The 16,186-nt window shown below is 38.5% G+C and overlaps 1 protein-coding gene across 2 annotated transcripts in view; it reads right to left on the reverse strand.

Moving 5' to 3' along the window:
* The window catches only part of kpna4 (karyopherin alpha 4 (importin alpha 3)), a 32,324-nt gene that overhangs the window by 14,131 nt on the left and 2,007 nt on the right, over window positions 1-16,186 (reverse strand). The window contains exons 2-9 of one of the 2 annotated variants that reach the window (XM_069896785.1): window positions 8,527-8,654; window positions 4,073-4,117; window positions 3,688-3,777; window positions 2,755-2,784; window positions 2,618-2,670; window positions 1,592-1,687; window positions 1,347-1,432; window positions 870-956 (exon numbers count right to left, since the gene is read on the reverse strand). In XM_069896785.1, coding sequence (XP_069752886.1) covers window positions 870-956; window positions 1,347-1,432; window positions 1,592-1,687; window positions 2,618-2,670; window positions 2,755-2,784; window positions 3,688-3,777; window positions 4,073-4,117; window positions 8,527-8,529 — 490 coding nt within the window. In that variant the 5' untranslated portion in view covers window positions 8,530-8,654. The remainder of the gene's footprint in view (window positions 1-869; window positions 957-1,346; window positions 1,433-1,591; window positions 1,688-2,617; window positions 2,671-2,754; window positions 2,785-3,687; window positions 3,778-4,072; window positions 4,118-8,526; window positions 8,655-16,186) is intronic. The other variant, XM_069896784.1, reaches the window with a different exon arrangement.

Here is a 16,186-nt window from a genome sequence, read left to right on the forward strand (position 1 = left end):
TGGCATTGAGGGAGGTTGTGTAGGTACAAATGATGTACCTCCTAAGGTTGCAGCAGAAAGTGCCTGGGACTGGGGGAAGGACAAGCAAATCAGGGAGTCACACAGCAAATGGTCTTGCAAGGGGGAGAAAAGGGTTGGGAGGGTAAGATGCGACTGGTGGTGGAAATGGCAAAGAATGGTGTTGAAAACAAGAGGTGAATAAAGGTAAATGAAAAGTTATAATGAAATACATTTACCAAAATCATATTAATATACTTGTGATTTTTTCAAGCTTAACAAATGTGTGGCACCACAGTTTAGCACAAGCTGAATACAGCTATTCTCAAGGCATCATTTACTATCAAGGATGTAGTTAAGATCATGCACTTAAAATGCAAATCAATTCTGAATGAAACTATCCCAGTTTGAAACAAATTTATTTCATATACATGCTGTTTAACAGAATAAGGAAGTTTGGCTAATTTAAGAGTTATTTCTGCCGACAATCATAGACCAACATAAAATACTAGCTTTTTATATTTGTACACATCTCAAAGTATTCTAAAATGTATTTGATGTAAAGATATTACAATCTATACTTTATATTTTACTCATCTGTCCAAATAATTTTTTTAAATCTAAATCTTAAGGAACTACAAGGTCATTAACTGTTTTGAAGCCTTTGAACTTCCAAACATTCTGGCCCTCAAATTTAAAATTTCATTGCTTACACAATATTCTCCTTTGTGTTCCTGATATTTGTCAAGTTTGAGCAGTTTATTCTGCAAAATCTTGTAGAGCCAATCCGCTATCCACCAGACAAGTTATAAATCCACTCCAGTAACTCCAGAAGATTCTGCCAGAATCAATAACAAAGTAATAAAACATACCTATGATGTTTCCCAAAGCCCAAACCGCTTGTTCACACACATTCTGATGTGGAGAGTGTAGCAGTCTTAAAAACAGAGGAACAGCATCTAAAAGAAAAGAAAAGTGGATCAAGCTAGAGAATAATTTAGGTTTCAGTGCACAAGGGGTAGCCTGATTTTCTTTCATGTTGGCAGTTGATTTCAAGATACTTTACAACTGAAGATTTCAAAATCAAATAAAAAAATAATAAATGGAGCATTTGAAAAATTATTCAGAAGCTTAAGTTCACAAATGTTTCCCTAAATAATTGTTCCAACATTGTCATATAAAGCTGTACCACACAAAATATAACTTGCACGCTAACATACATTAAAATTGTCAATAAACTGCAAGATTTAAGCTACCAAAAGTCTCTTGAATTGTATTTCAAGGGTCACAGTACAACTATACATGCAAAAATCTCAAGAATCAAATGTTTCCAAAGAGGTAACACTCACTTGATTTAACCACAGCCTGTGTTTGTTCTGAGGTGCCAGAAGCAATATTAGTTAAAGCCCATGCTGCTTCAAACTGTAATGAAGGACTACACACAAAACACACCAGGTTACTAATGCAGGTCACTAACACAATTTCATATTGTTTTATAATTTTCATCTTTTCCATTTGACATCAAAAGTTGCTTTGCTATTTTTCAAAATATTTAATTCTAATTTGAATAAAAGTGGTCACATTTAGTACTTACTTGTCATCTCGTTCTAGACAGTGGACAAGAATTGGTAAAATGCCAGAGTTTATTAAGTCATCTATTGGTGGATTACGATCACTTGATAACAATTTCCTGTTGGAATGAAATGAAAATCTGGAGTTTTTACTTCAACCATAATTTACAAATATGAAGCACTTTCAAAGTGTGGTTAAACATTCCATTGTACACTGCAGATGCAATATCAAAAAATATATTGGGACCGGTGAGTGAGATCTTTGCTAAATAACCAATTTAAAATACACAATGTGGTATCACAATGAGAACTGAGTCCCACAACTTGGGCAAAAATGTCTGCATACCCAACTAAACAGAGGAGCAGAAGACCAGATCTGATGGTGGACAGAATTCTGACAAATGTAAAGTTTAAAAATGATTGGACACAAAGTGATAAAAGGGCTAAAAAATTAAAGATTAAAATTGCCAGAGCCAAGATAGGCTGACAAGTATAAAGGAAGATAGCTGAATGGGATACTGGAAGTTAGTTCATTGAAAACAAAGTTCAACCTGATGCATGTGCAGTGTACAAGGCTGCACTTTAACCAGGAAAATACCCAAGTCTAAAAGACTGAAAAATGAATGAAGTGCATTGAAAAGCAATCTTGGAAAAAATAAGATGAAACAAGACTGCATTGATGGTGCAGGATTTCAAAACACAGCTCAGTTAAACAGGATGCCTTGAATGCCATGATGATTTGGCTCCTCCCCAGAAAGTGGAGGGGGAAAAGAATGACTGCCAAGGAATAGCTTTGTGGCAAGACCAAAGACAATGACTTTGGCCTTATCAATGTATAGTTGGAGAAAATGCTGCTCATTCCAATGACTGTTAACCAAGCTAAGTGGCAAATCAGAGACATGTGTATTATATTATCGAAATGAGAAGTGCATACCTTCTTTGAAACAATAGCATCATCAGCATTTTTATAGAAAATTAATCACCATGTTTTCCAGGATTGTAAGTTATTTGCATTTTGAGCCAAACATTACCAAGAGTGACAATCTCACCTAGCAGCTTGTACTGCACTGAGTTGAAGCCCCTGGTTGTCACTGGAAGCATTCTGTTTGATAAGATTATTAAAATTAGTCAAGATATTTGTCACAAAATTAAATAAAATTCAAGTCCATCATTAACCATTAGTTACCTGAACAATTGCTTCCAGTGATGCATTTTGCTGCAAAAAGTATAAAACATTAGTTTTTGAAGTTCAAAAATCTACTGCAATTTAAGTTATTAAGAATAGTATGGAATAAGCAGTTTAAGTACAAATTCTATGGCTACTTAACTTCTTCCACAACAAATAATGTGATTAGCTAACAGCTCAAACCACTAACAAAATTTGAGGTATATATTATTGAAAAATTATTGAGCAACAAGCCTGGAGGATGTAGCAAAAGGAAAAACCTACAACTGCCTGGCAGCTAAAGTGCCCCCCAAAAGTGCAGATACACATCATCCATTCTAGCCTTACAGATTTTTGACAATTTAGGAAATCTGCAGTAAGAATAAGACGTTCAACTTTACCAGTAAGCATTGACAAAACCTAAAATATAGTGCTATGAAATAATAAACATTTAGAAGTAGTAGACCAATGTGAAACTAGACTTCACTACCAAAATTACATGCCACCCTCTTATCATTAATGTTATTTAAATGCTAGCCTCAAATTAAATAAGCAGTATTACAAGATTTTAAATTTTTCCCAAATACTGTGTTGTTTTATTTGTAATATTGTTCCCAAATTATAATGTTTTATTGTAAATAGTTATCATGAATTACATACATTTGAAACTTGAAAAGAAATACAACTTCCAGGTTGTTACACAAGAAAATTGTTCCTTTAGCAGAGCAAAGGATAAATTTAAACACCAATTTATTCTCACCATTTTGAATGCATTAGTGTGTGCATTAATCATTACATTAACTCTAAAACTGATTAACTGACCCAAGAGGGCAAAAAATATAGTGTCATTGCTTCCAAAGGAAAAGATTTGATGGCAGTGTTCAATTGTTGTCAGATCAGTGTTATAACTTCAAATACTATCAAGTATTTCTTTTAATCAGTGAAAATATTTACCACTCTGACATCACCATCAAGGTCAGAGTCTTCGCAAGCATCTTCTTGAGGTACATTTCTTCTCTTTAATAAATGTTCGTCCCTCTTATTCTATAGAGAATAAGTATTTTGTTCAGTGAGAAATTGCAATATTAAATGTAAACAAAAAATGCAGATTTTTGTAAGACCAATATTTTTATAACACCAATACATATTAAATTTGTGTACATACACAATATTGGTTTTGTTTAAGATACCTCACACTCAACCAGTTGTGTTACTAAACCATTAAGATAACCTCTCATTTCATTAATAATTGCCATCATAAGTTACTCTGAAGCAGCCACCACAAAATTGATTGTTGTGCATCTTTCTTTTATAACCTTATTTTACCAAGAATTCTTACCTTTCTAAGTTCTACAACCACCTCATTTCGCTGTCTTCTCATAGACTAAAGAGAAAAAATAAATATTAATTATATTCAACTTCCACACAAGTATGATTAGAATTCCAATTTTTTTTTTTAAATATACAAATTCCTGTCAAAAGGCTAGTGGATAAATGGCAGTACTGCACTGGTGTGGATGATGGGAGGGGAGACTTTTGTCATGTTCTTCTGCAGGGTCCTACTGGCCGGTCCTTACATTGACGACCTTGTACAGGTTTAAATTGTCTGTAGAAGAGCACCAGCAGTTTAAAAGCATTGCAGAACCCAGATGACAGCAGAAGCCATGCTTGGCAGCCCAGACCACAAGGGTTGTGGGTTCAGTGGGAGAAGATCAAGTGGGAGAACAATAACCCACCAAGATTACCTACAGGGTAGGAGATCACAGCAGAGATCAGCAATGGGGCTCAACAGCTAAGGACTCATTCCAAGCTGTGAGCTGCTGGAGACTGGCTGGTTAGACTCTAGAACCAGACATTGGGACTGGAATTCACAAGGGTGCCATTGGGGTGTAGGGCTCCAAAAAGGCACCTGGCATTAACAGCTTCCTAATTGTATCAGGGGAATGAAACCAGGATTGAGGAAGACAACTCAGATGTCTGAGCTTGGGTTGGTTCACTGCTGGAAAAAAACCAGGAAGCCACAGGTTCAGAAGGAACTGGCATTGTAGAAAGGGGGCAGCATCCACAGTCACAATAGCAATTTTTACACTACAGGCAAGCAGTGACCTTACTTTGTCCCAGTGAAATTCCCTAGAATTCAGGACCTCCCAAGCCTTTCACACCACAGTCCAAATTCATGGGAATTTGCCCTCCCCACCTGATGACACGTTACACACACCCAGGAATAAGAGCAAGTACACCCACTGTCCATGTGTCACTTGCCCTCTCCCCACCCGGTCACCCCCACACTTGGCGGCTCAATGTAGGATGAATGGCTGACAGTTTCCCATAATCCCTCACCCAGCTGGAAACACTCTGGAAAATCCAGTTGCGTGAGGAATTATGGTTAACGAGGACACCCATTCATCTCACATTGTGACATGCCGAAGCAGCCCGCTGTTGTCAGGAGGTATGCATCTTTTAATTTTTTTAAATCATCTACATGATGCAGTACACAAGCACTGACATCATGAGGCTTCCCCTGCTCGGCCATTTCCCTTTTCACATTGTAGGGAGAGGATGGTCCGGGAAAATTATGGGGCTGTAGACCTGTTTAAAATTCCTAGGCTGACCTTTTCACACCACAGGTTCACAGGAGGATCCTGGGAAAATTTCCCTGGAATCTTAATTTTACACTGTGGTGTGAAAAGGCCCACAGTCTTTGAATGGCCTTATTTTTGCTTCATTCTGTCTTCTGTGCCTTTACAGGCAAAAAGAGTAAACACATGTATTTATGTACTAGACAACAAAGGAACCTTGATTAATGGTATTAAATGCATTGCACATGAACATCCCTAGGCAGATCCAATCTTTGGTCTAGGTTTGAATAAAATTAAGAGTTCCTCCCAATTGGTCACTACTGGATTACACTGTTTGCTGCTCAAGTAGCTGAACAAACATACTCTGTCCAAATCATTATATGCTGTATGGAGACTAGAGAGGATACAGGGCTACAAATCTGAACTTAACTTTTGGTGATTCACAACACGAATCTGCCAGAAATTTAAGGTGCTCATAAAGCAGTGAGCTTTTCTAATATATTTATATGAAGTTTTACACAAGTCTTCAAAAGAAGTAAATTACTGCTTCATAGTGAAACTAAATCAATACAAGATAAATAAAGCATTCCAACAATATGGCAATATTTCATGAGAATTATGTATTTGTTTCAGAGTTCCCAAAATCAATATTCTTGATTTACTTTTTGATATGAAGTTTCATGGTGAATTGATAGCAACTATTTATGATAACCTGATGGATTGAAAAGTGGGTTCAGGGAATGCAATCAGTGAATGGGAAAGAGATTTGAACATATCAATTTCAAATGAAAGTTGGAATACTACACTTGTATTCCCTCATTTTATGAACATTGTTCATTGCAATTCAAAGTGGTCAATAGTTTAACTTTAGACAAATGTATTCTATCCTGTTTTTATTCTGACATAGATCCAATTTGTGACAGATGTAGAATTTGTTTTGGGATTGTCCTAAACAAAGATTTTTGGGAACAATTTATCCAAATGGTTTCAGAGATTCTCAGGATCAAATATGATCCTTGCCCTTGTTCTGCTTTGTTTGGTTATTCTCAACAGGAAAATATTTTCTTGAAACTAATTATAAAAAAAGTTCTAGCTTTTACTTCATTGATAGCTAGATGAGAATTTTGATTAAATGGAAAGATAGTTTACCACTTACTCATATGCATTGGATACAGGATATTATGCTTTGCTTGAGTTTGGAGAAAATTAGATACAATATTGAAGAAACTATGATTGAATCCAGGGGTTGTGCGGAGGCTGAAACTCAATTCTTGGTTTTCGTTTTGCTGATTGTGTTTAGTGGGAGGGGTAGGATTGGTATGGGGGCTCTTTCCTTTTTACTTTTATCATCTTTTTTTGGATTGTTCTGCCTTTTTTCTTTCCTCTTTTCTTTACATTTAGAGGAGATTACTTTAGTTATCTTACCAGGAATTTATTTCAATAATAGAATATGAATCGAAGTTTTTCCAAATGAATACCTACTATACATTGTTTTATACAATTTGTTTATGATTTATGTTCTGTATTTTATTAAGATTTATGATCATTTCTTCAATATATGGCATGCAATATTTCTCTTTTCCAAACCAATATATTTAATAGAATAATGTATTTGAATATTAATTTCCTTTGGAACTAATCCCGCAAAGAAACCACAAAACTGGACATTGATGCAACATTTCTTTGGCAGTGCATTAGGTCAAGGAAGACCAATTCCATATCAGTTCCAAAAGTTCTCAAGTAGCTAGAGTCCGGGTGTGTGCCCTCCAGGACTGAAATAGGTACTGGACTAAATGCCAGAGGCACTGTGCTCCTTCTGCAATTTTCCCCAAGGCTTTTGCATATTCTATGCTTTCTCGAATGCTCAATTTCTATTGTGACTGGTGACAGGCCAGTGGTTCCCATGAATTGGTCATAATACAATTTTCAAGCAAATTTGATGGGTAGAAACGTTTTCACTGTCCTCCTGGTAAGTAGGATGCCTGTTCCAGCAGCCTACCAGGCATAAAAGTGGTGTGGTGCATCCACAAGGAGTCTTGATGCCACTCACTGGTGGTTCTCTGAACCTGCCAATGGAATTCAGAGGATTTTAATGAAAACACCAATTAGGTACCCTGCCGATTCTTAAATGTACTAGAAGCATTTCATGTGCTTCAAACATACAGGAGTGCACTTCTGCATTAATCATCAATTTTTAAAAAAAATTTTTTAAAATCAGTATTTTTAATCATCTTTTCATTCTAAAGATGTAACAAACCTTTCAACGTTACCCTGACAGGTTACCTCAATGACAAGCGAGGCTTTCTTGAGTAGCAATTTCCCTTGTTGCAAATGGAGTTCAGTTTCTGAGCTGTAAAACTGAGTACAACACTATTCTGCAATTCTAGAAACTTTTTAAATAAAAAATGTGAAAGAAAAATTACTTCTAGGTACTGAAAAATGACCGAGGTTAAGAAAGCACAGTACAACTCTGATTAACCAAAATCAGATTTTCGGAAATCCTTATTTATCTGAAGTTTCTTCTCCTACCCCCCACCCCCCCCACCCACCCCCCCCACCCCAGAGTCAAACTGACCTCACAGGTTGAAAAAAATTCACGACACAAAATTAAAATGACAATTGTCCTCATTTCAGGTAATTCCCACCTCTCTTTCCATTTCTTCTTCAACTTCCCCAATCAACTTTTTTCTCCAACCCTCCCTCTCAACCTGCATGCCACTGTCTTCTCCTCAGCCTACTTCCGCGTGTGGTGTGCGCGCATGCAGTAGGCTTGGGGGAAGATTCGGAGTTGAGAATCTGGCCTCGGGAGCTCCGATGAACAGGGGAGACAGGAGCCTGCTGACACACCAGTGAGTGCTCCACCAGCCCAGGAATCCTCCCCAGAGATCAGCGGCAGCAATGGGGACGTGTTGAGGATCAGCGTCAGCAGTTATGAGGTCTCAGTGATCAGCAGTGGCAGTGGCCAGAAATTCTTTGGTGAGAATTAAACATTATTTTAATGCTTAAAAAGCTTTTCTCTCACTAATAATAATTGGCAAAGCAAACCCCAAATGAGCTTAAGCCCCTATTTTCAAACTAAAATATTATCTGCCCATTTCTCAGCTTATCAACACCATTTAAAAACACACAAAAATGGGTGATTCAACTGCGTTAAACCCTGGTACTTTACTTAATTTAAATGTTTTTTTTTTAAAAACACATTCATACATCTCACCATATATTTTTTTTCCAACTTAGCAGTTAGGAAGTTAATTGCCAGACCAAACTATGCTCCTTAATCTGAAACAAGTCAATTTAGAGTCCAATACTCATTCCCATCTCGGTTTGTTGAGTAGAGAATTCCTACAGAAGCACAAATTTAAATAGATTGTCATACTTTGTATTGCTTTTAATCTTGAATAATGCTGATATTACAAAAAAGGTGAAAGAAATAAACAAGATGCCAAGACAGAAGAGGCAACACCAGAGAAAGATTTTTAAAACTTTTGTTCTTCCACAAATACTGGCTAACAAAAAAAATCCCTTTGCTTCTGTTGAGCAATTTCTTCCTCCAACGAAGCACGTCTTTCTGGCTGTCTGCCCTGCCTCTTTCACCCTCTCTGTGCCAATTCTTTCCACCCCCCACACCAATGTCATTCAGAACACAAGGTACAAAACAGAAAATAGCATCTGCTTTCATTCAGCATTGAACACAACCAGTCAAAACATTCAGGTACTGCAGAAGTGCCCTATGCATGCCTTAAATGGAACTATGTTTATTCTACTAGCAGATATTTACATCCCACAAAATGGCAAATACCAATAATCTACAGATATTCAAACAACTAAAAGCGATAGTTTAATTTAAGGACTTATTTTCCTTGCCTTACTTCAGATTCAATTTTTAATTTTTTTTTTAAATTTAGACATTCTGCATGGTATCAGGCCCTTCCAGTCCACAACTGCCAATTACATTCAATTGACCTGCAACCCTGTGGCTGAACAGTGAGAAGAGCAAACTGCAACAAGACAGATTGCAGTACCGGACCCAAACTTCTGAGCCCATTCATTTGTTGCTTTCAAAACAATAATCCACTACTCCACAGCATGTCCAATTAACACCTACTTGTGAAGTCTCTATAGGCATTCTTCAAAGTTTTACAAAGGCACTTGGAGCCTGGACTGTCTGGATTGAGCAGAGCTCTGGAATTTTAAATGAGATCTGTTTTGTGAAGTGTTTGTGACCTACTACCCCCACAATCTATCTCCTTCAAAAACATATCTATATACAATATAAAAAGATATATTCTGTCATTAAAGACGAGTAACAAATTAACCATATTAAGTTCTCTATTTTCAGAGGGAGGCCCCTCCCCCCCACACCAAGACCCCATCCCTGCACCTTCTCTTACCTTCGATGGAAAGATAACTCTCAGCCCCCAGCACAGGCAGTGGCTGGCTCAATGTGGGAGCAATGGCAGTCTTCCACACTCAATCCCCCACACAACTGGAACCACACTGGTGCTGGCCATTGCTCCTGCACTGAACTGTCACCGCAATCCAGTGCAACGCTCTGTGAACTCTAGCTTGGCAGCACTGCACCCCTGATGTGTCAGGAGTTAGATGGGGTGGGGAGGGAAAACAGATGGCGTTGCACTGCCAGAGTGTGCCTGAGGGCCAGCCCAACAAGCTGGTGGAGCGCCTGAAAGCCACCGACACTCTGCTCCACCACCTTGACAGCCCGTTCCTCCTGCAGCTCTGCACCTCGCATCCAGCCTTCTGCCCCGCTTGGCCACCAGTCTTTTTGGCCGAGCTCCCAGACCACCCCATTGCTTCCAACCACCACCTGACCAGCGTGCTGGTCGAGAGCTTCCTGTACTATGTGCGTTGACCCACCACTCAGCTTGGCAAGCATTCCCCACACCCCATGCTCAGCTCAACCAGCACATCCTTCCCCCAACCAAACCAAGTGCAAAATAGTCTGGGGGCAAGAGAGGTAGGGGTTAGCAATGAGGAATTTGCTTAAAGGGACCGAAATCAGAACGATTCCAAAATCCAGAAGATTCCAAACAATACCAGGTGTCCAGTCCTAGATAAAACGTCAGGCAGCTGTATTCTAACATTTATTTTAGAAACTGAAATTACATTATTTAACCCCATAACGAATGCTATGCACAGGAGTACGAATTCTGGAAGTCACGACAAAAATCCAACTTCATGCAAATTCTCAGAGTTCATTCATAGGTATTCAGTAAAATCCATTATTTGGAATGCAAGCAACCATCAAAAAATTAGATAAGTGAAAAATACAGGTTTAAAATTGGTACACCTTGCCATTAGTTCACCAGAAAATTCACTTATCCTGCATTTAGCAATCCCCACAGGTGCTGATACCAGGGGTTTTACTGCATTACTCAAATCTCTTCATGAGGAAACAATGCAAAATTAACTCCTTTTCCTAACTCGAAGCATACATTTATTAGACAGCCAATAATTTTCTAGCTGATTTGCAAATAGATTCCTTGTCACATTACCCTACCTGCATTCAAACATTAGTCATAGTTCAATTTCTAGTAGCGTAATAAATGATCACCTACATCAACCTTCCCAAGTTAACAACTTTGCAAATCACACCCCAGGAATCATCAAGGCTACAGAATTCAGATTTTCATTTTGGGGAAAATTGTTCATTTCCAACTTAACGAAAATGGAATTTGCATGAAATTCTAAGGAAATTAACCTCTACATGACCTGGGGAACTCCTGTAACCATTTTTAAATAACATTTAATTAAACAAAGATTTGTCCGCAAGGTTCTTTTACCAACCTCAAATTAGAAACAGTGATCACCGTGCTACACATTACTTAAAAGACTGAAAAAGTTAATTAATACTCATCTAAATTGGGAACATGAAATATTTAGATCAACTGGCATTTTTTTTCCAAAAGTGGCATGCTGTACAATTTATATTCTAAGCATGCCAATGCCTGAATAGTCAACTGAAACTGGCGATTGGGGGAAAACCAAATAGCAAAAGTTGGTGATTTTCAAGATTCAAGTTCTTCTACTGTCATGTAATAAAACAAAAAATGTATTACATGAAATTTCCTTTAGTCTACCACAAGACAGACTAAGATTCACCATCAGCAAAAATTGCCCAGCACCCCTTACAGTCAGAAAGCAACAGAGTCCTTCAACCACCACCCCTCCCAGTCACTAAGAATTCACCTCCAGTGCTCCTGCAGCCTTTGCACCCACACAGCCTCCAGTCCAAACCATCAGCAACCTGAGCTCCTGATCCAAACCTCTAACACAATTAGGAAGCTTTCAGTGCCCTTGGCATCCTCTCGCGTCGCAATTCTGATACCTGGTTCAGCTAATCTCGAACCTGTCTCCAGCAGTCTGCAGCTTGGTGCACCCAATGACTGCAGTTGCTAGCAGCACACAACCTGCATAGGCTCCTTGTTTAGAGTCATCACCCCGACACCTGTGTGTTCTTCAGCCTCAGAGCCCTTTGTGGTCCTCAGCTTCAAGCCACTGCCAAACACAGGTACCGTGGGTCCAGACCCCATAGTCGCAAGATTTTACAATAAAACACCGTCAGCTCCTTTAACAAGCCATTTAAAGCCTGTACGGTGCAGACGGCAGTCAGACTGGGCAGTTACAACTCACAGGGAGAGCTCTGTCTCTCCTCTGCAGCAGGGGCAGCACTGCCATTACAGCAGTGCAGTCATATTTCTTTGAGAACCAGATTTTATTTAAACCATAACTGACTTTAAGACATTAATGGAATCTTGACATGCACATTCATCAGGATTCTCACAAATTTAAACTCAAAAAAATAAATCAGGTCATTCTTGACTGGCAGTAACTATTTCAGCTTGATGGTATGTAATATTTTATTTGGTTTAAAAATGTTGTTTTGTTGAAATGCACAAATTTAAATACAGTATAATAGCAGCTTCATTTAAGCATGTACATTTTGAACAGGATAGTGCATGAGGTTGTGCTCCTCTAGACACTTCAATTTTTATTTCAGACTTTCAATAGTAAACTACCCATTAGTTAAAATGGAATTATCCATGAAGGATCAACCATAAATTTGACTGCCATCTTCAACTTTATATTCAATGACAAGAATTGTTCATTGGACCATCATCTTCATCAAATGGTCAAAAGTCAAAACAAATTTAAAATGTAATGAGAAGTGAATTCTCAACATCAAGATAAACTCTCCACGTAAGATTTTATTACTTACCTATACAGTACTTTGTTTTAGAGAATCAAAGGACTACAAAGGTTGGAAATGCACAAACTCTCCATTACAGGGAGAAGCAATCTAAGAAACAGTCTGATTCATGATCTTACCAAATCACAAAGTACATCTTCTGTACATGCGTCAAGAAATTTTGTGCTGAAAAATAATAAAAAATATTAGAGGAACTCAAAGCGTCAGGCATCATCCATGAAGGAAAACAGACAATTGGCATTTGCATCAAAATCCTACTTCAGAGTCAAGTAAAAAGTTCAACCCTAAAGCAGAATTTCAACCCAAAACATTGTCCATTTTCCTTCCTGCATGCTGCCTGACCAAGAATTCCTCCAGAATTTTTTTCTTCTTTCCTTCTAGGTTCAATCATCTGCAGTATCTTGCACATCCAATAAAATTTATTTTTCCTTACACAAATTCAACTACAATGAATTTGATTCCATAATTTTACACCAGAAGACTAAAGGGCTGCAAATGTTGTGCCCTTAAGAAAGGCTACAAGGAAAAGCCTGGGAACCTCAGGCCATTGAGCCCACCATCTGTGATTGCCAAGTTATTAAAGTATTCTGAGGGAGAAGATATACATGCACTTGAATGGACAAGAGCTGATTATGGATAGTTAGCAGGCAAAAGGGAGGTCATATTTCAAATATGATCACATGACCACAGTTAACAAAGTTAGAGCTGCAGATGTTGTATACATGGATTTCAGCAAGGTTCCACACCATAATTTGATCTGGAAGGCTACATCACACGGGATCCAAGGCAAGTTATCAGAATGGATAGAAAATTTGCTTCATGAAAGGAAGTAGATAGTGATCGTGGAAAGTTTTTAGACTGGAGATATACAACTGGAAGTGTGCCACAGGGCCTATTGTTGCCGGTCATCTAGATCAATGATTTAAATAGAAACATACATGGCAAGATTATCAAGATTGTGGATAACTAAAATATCTGGTATTATAGATATTGAAAACAATTGTCAAACACTGTAGCAGGATCTTGATCTGTTGGGTAGTGCACAGAGGAATGGTTGATTGAATTTAAAACAGAAAGGCAAGTATTGCATTTTGGAAGGTCTAAAATTGGTTGGACCTCCACAGTGAATATAGCGATCTGGGGAGGGTTGTAGAGCAGGTATGTCTTACTTTGAAAATGACATCAGAGTGATCAAAAATGCATTCAGCACACTGGCCTTCAGATTATTACAAGTACAGCAGTTGGGAAGTCATGTTGCAGTTGTTCAAGATGTCACTGAGGTCTCATTTGGAGTGCTGTTTTCTGTTTCAGTCATTGTACTACAGGAAAGATGTCAAGCAGAAGGTAGTACAATGATTTAAGGATAATGCCAGGACTCAAGGTCCTGAGCTATAGGGAAAGATTGAGTGCAGAATGATGAGGGGTGATTTCATACAGGCTTACAAGTCATGAGCAGATGAAGAGGAGGTGGGTGATGCAGGTCCTATTGAAATGTTTTAAGAAAAAAAATTGGATAGATACATGGATTGGTTAGGTTAAGAGGAAAAAGAGCCAAATGCAGACAGATAGGACAATTTGAATGTCACAGGCAAGTTGGGCTGAAGGGTCTCTTTCCACGCTATACAAGTAGTGATCTGTGAATTCTGCAACAGTAAATGCCCATTACCATAATGGGGGGGGGGGGGGGGGGGAGAAAATCACCTGCTTTCAGCTGTAAACATTAACTGTCTCTCCCTACACGATACCCAAGTCACTGAGCATTTCCATCAGATGAGTTTTTATTCTCCATGATGGAGCAACGATGTACAAGGCTGATGAAAATGACAAATTTATGAAATTAACTTCCTTGATTCACAAACAGAATAAGCAAAGAGTACAAGGAAATTTACAGCTGCACAAACTGTTCATCCATACCCAGTCCATCAATGCTTCAAATTTTCATCCATGTACTATTCTTTTCCCCTCCTATAACTTACTCTGCCCCAAAAGCTTCCAAAGATTCCATGTCTCTCCAATCCCACCCACTCACATGAACCACTCTGACTTACAACTGGCTATGCTAAACATTCAAATCTGTGGGCATCCCATCCACCCTGCTCCTCTTCAAAACCTACCTTTATGATAATTAGCCTTATTATTCTCACTATCTATATGTATTTCTCATAAGCATAGAACACTTTAAGGTTGTCCATAATCCTTCTTGCCAAGGACTCCTCATGCCCTCTTCCAACTACTCTCCCAAGTCCTTTTTAAGTTCCTTCCAAGCTACCATACAATGTTCCTGACTTTTCCATCCCAAACCTTCTGTTTGCTTTCTTCTTGCTCATAACTACCTGGTAGCTGTCTCACCTCTTGTCAACCACAGTTCCCTTATCCTATCTTTTCCCTGCAAGTGATCCCTAAACATCTTCCACATTACTTCTGTGCTTTTCTTTGAGAAAATCTGTTCCCAATTTACTCTCATTTCCTGCCTAATCCCATTGCAATTAGCCCTTCCCCAATTAAACAAGTCACAATTTGCTCTACTATTCTTGTTCACTGCTATGTTAAAGGTCAGAGAGTTGTAGTCACTGGTCCTTCAACAGACCAGGTTCATTAGCCAGTACTAGATCCAATGTGGCCTTTCTTCTCGTCATCTTACCCACATACTGTGTCAGGAATCTTTCTTGGACACACCAGCCCCATCTATCCCTTTTGTAGTAGGGACATGCCAGTCAATATTTGGGAAGTTGACATCTCCCATAACAACATCCCTATTATTTGTACAACATTCTAAAATCTGCAAACTTATCTGCTACTCAGTGATCCATGACCTGAGGCTATTTTGAGGCCTCTAGACCCCACAATGGACTACTCCCAAGAAAATTATCACTTCCTTCTGATGTCCACACACATTGACTAAATAGACTAGTGGTTTTCAAACTTTTCCTTTCCTCTCACATACCACCTTAAGATATCCCTCTGGCATAGATGCGGTGATTAGTAAGGGGTGGTACGTGACGTGGTGGGCTGGGGGGGGGGAAGAAAGGTTGAAATCCAATTGTTACTGAATTTGTCATGGCCCATTTCCTTTGGAGTTATGAAACTGTACACATGAGTCAATTAGATACGATTAAAACAATGGTTTTCAAACTTTTTTCTTTCCACTCACATACACTTTAAATCCCTTACGAATCAGAGCACCTATGGTATAGGGATTACTTAAAGTAATATGTGAGTGGAAAGAAAAAGTTTGAAAATTACTGTAGTAAACAATCCCTGCTCAAGTTCCTTTGTGCAGCTGTGGTACTATCCTTGATGAGTAAGGCTATGCCCCTCCCCCTTTTACCCCTATACCTTTTAAAACATTAAAGCTCTGCAGCTGCATCAGTCAAGTCTCTGTAATGGCCACAAAATCACAATTCCACATAAGACTCCAATGCTCCAACTTCCCAATACGGTTTACATTGAAATACATTTCAAACCCTCCAAGTGACCATATTTTTGCTCCCTCCACTGCCTGTCCTTCCTCACAAACTCACTATATATTGCATCAACTTTTCCATTATCTTCTCTATTGTCTACTTTGATTCCACCCCCTCTGCCAAAGTAGTTTAAATCCCCAGAGCAGCACTAGCAAACCTCCCAACCATTTAACATTTTTGAA

Source organism: Narcine bancroftii, chromosome 9 (assembly GCF_036971445.1).
Source record: "Narcine bancroftii isolate sNarBan1 chromosome 9, sNarBan1.hap1, whole genome shotgun sequence".
In the NCBI taxonomy this organism is placed as follows: Eukaryota; Metazoa; Chordata; class Chondrichthyes; order Torpediniformes; family Narcinidae; genus Narcine; species Narcine bancroftii.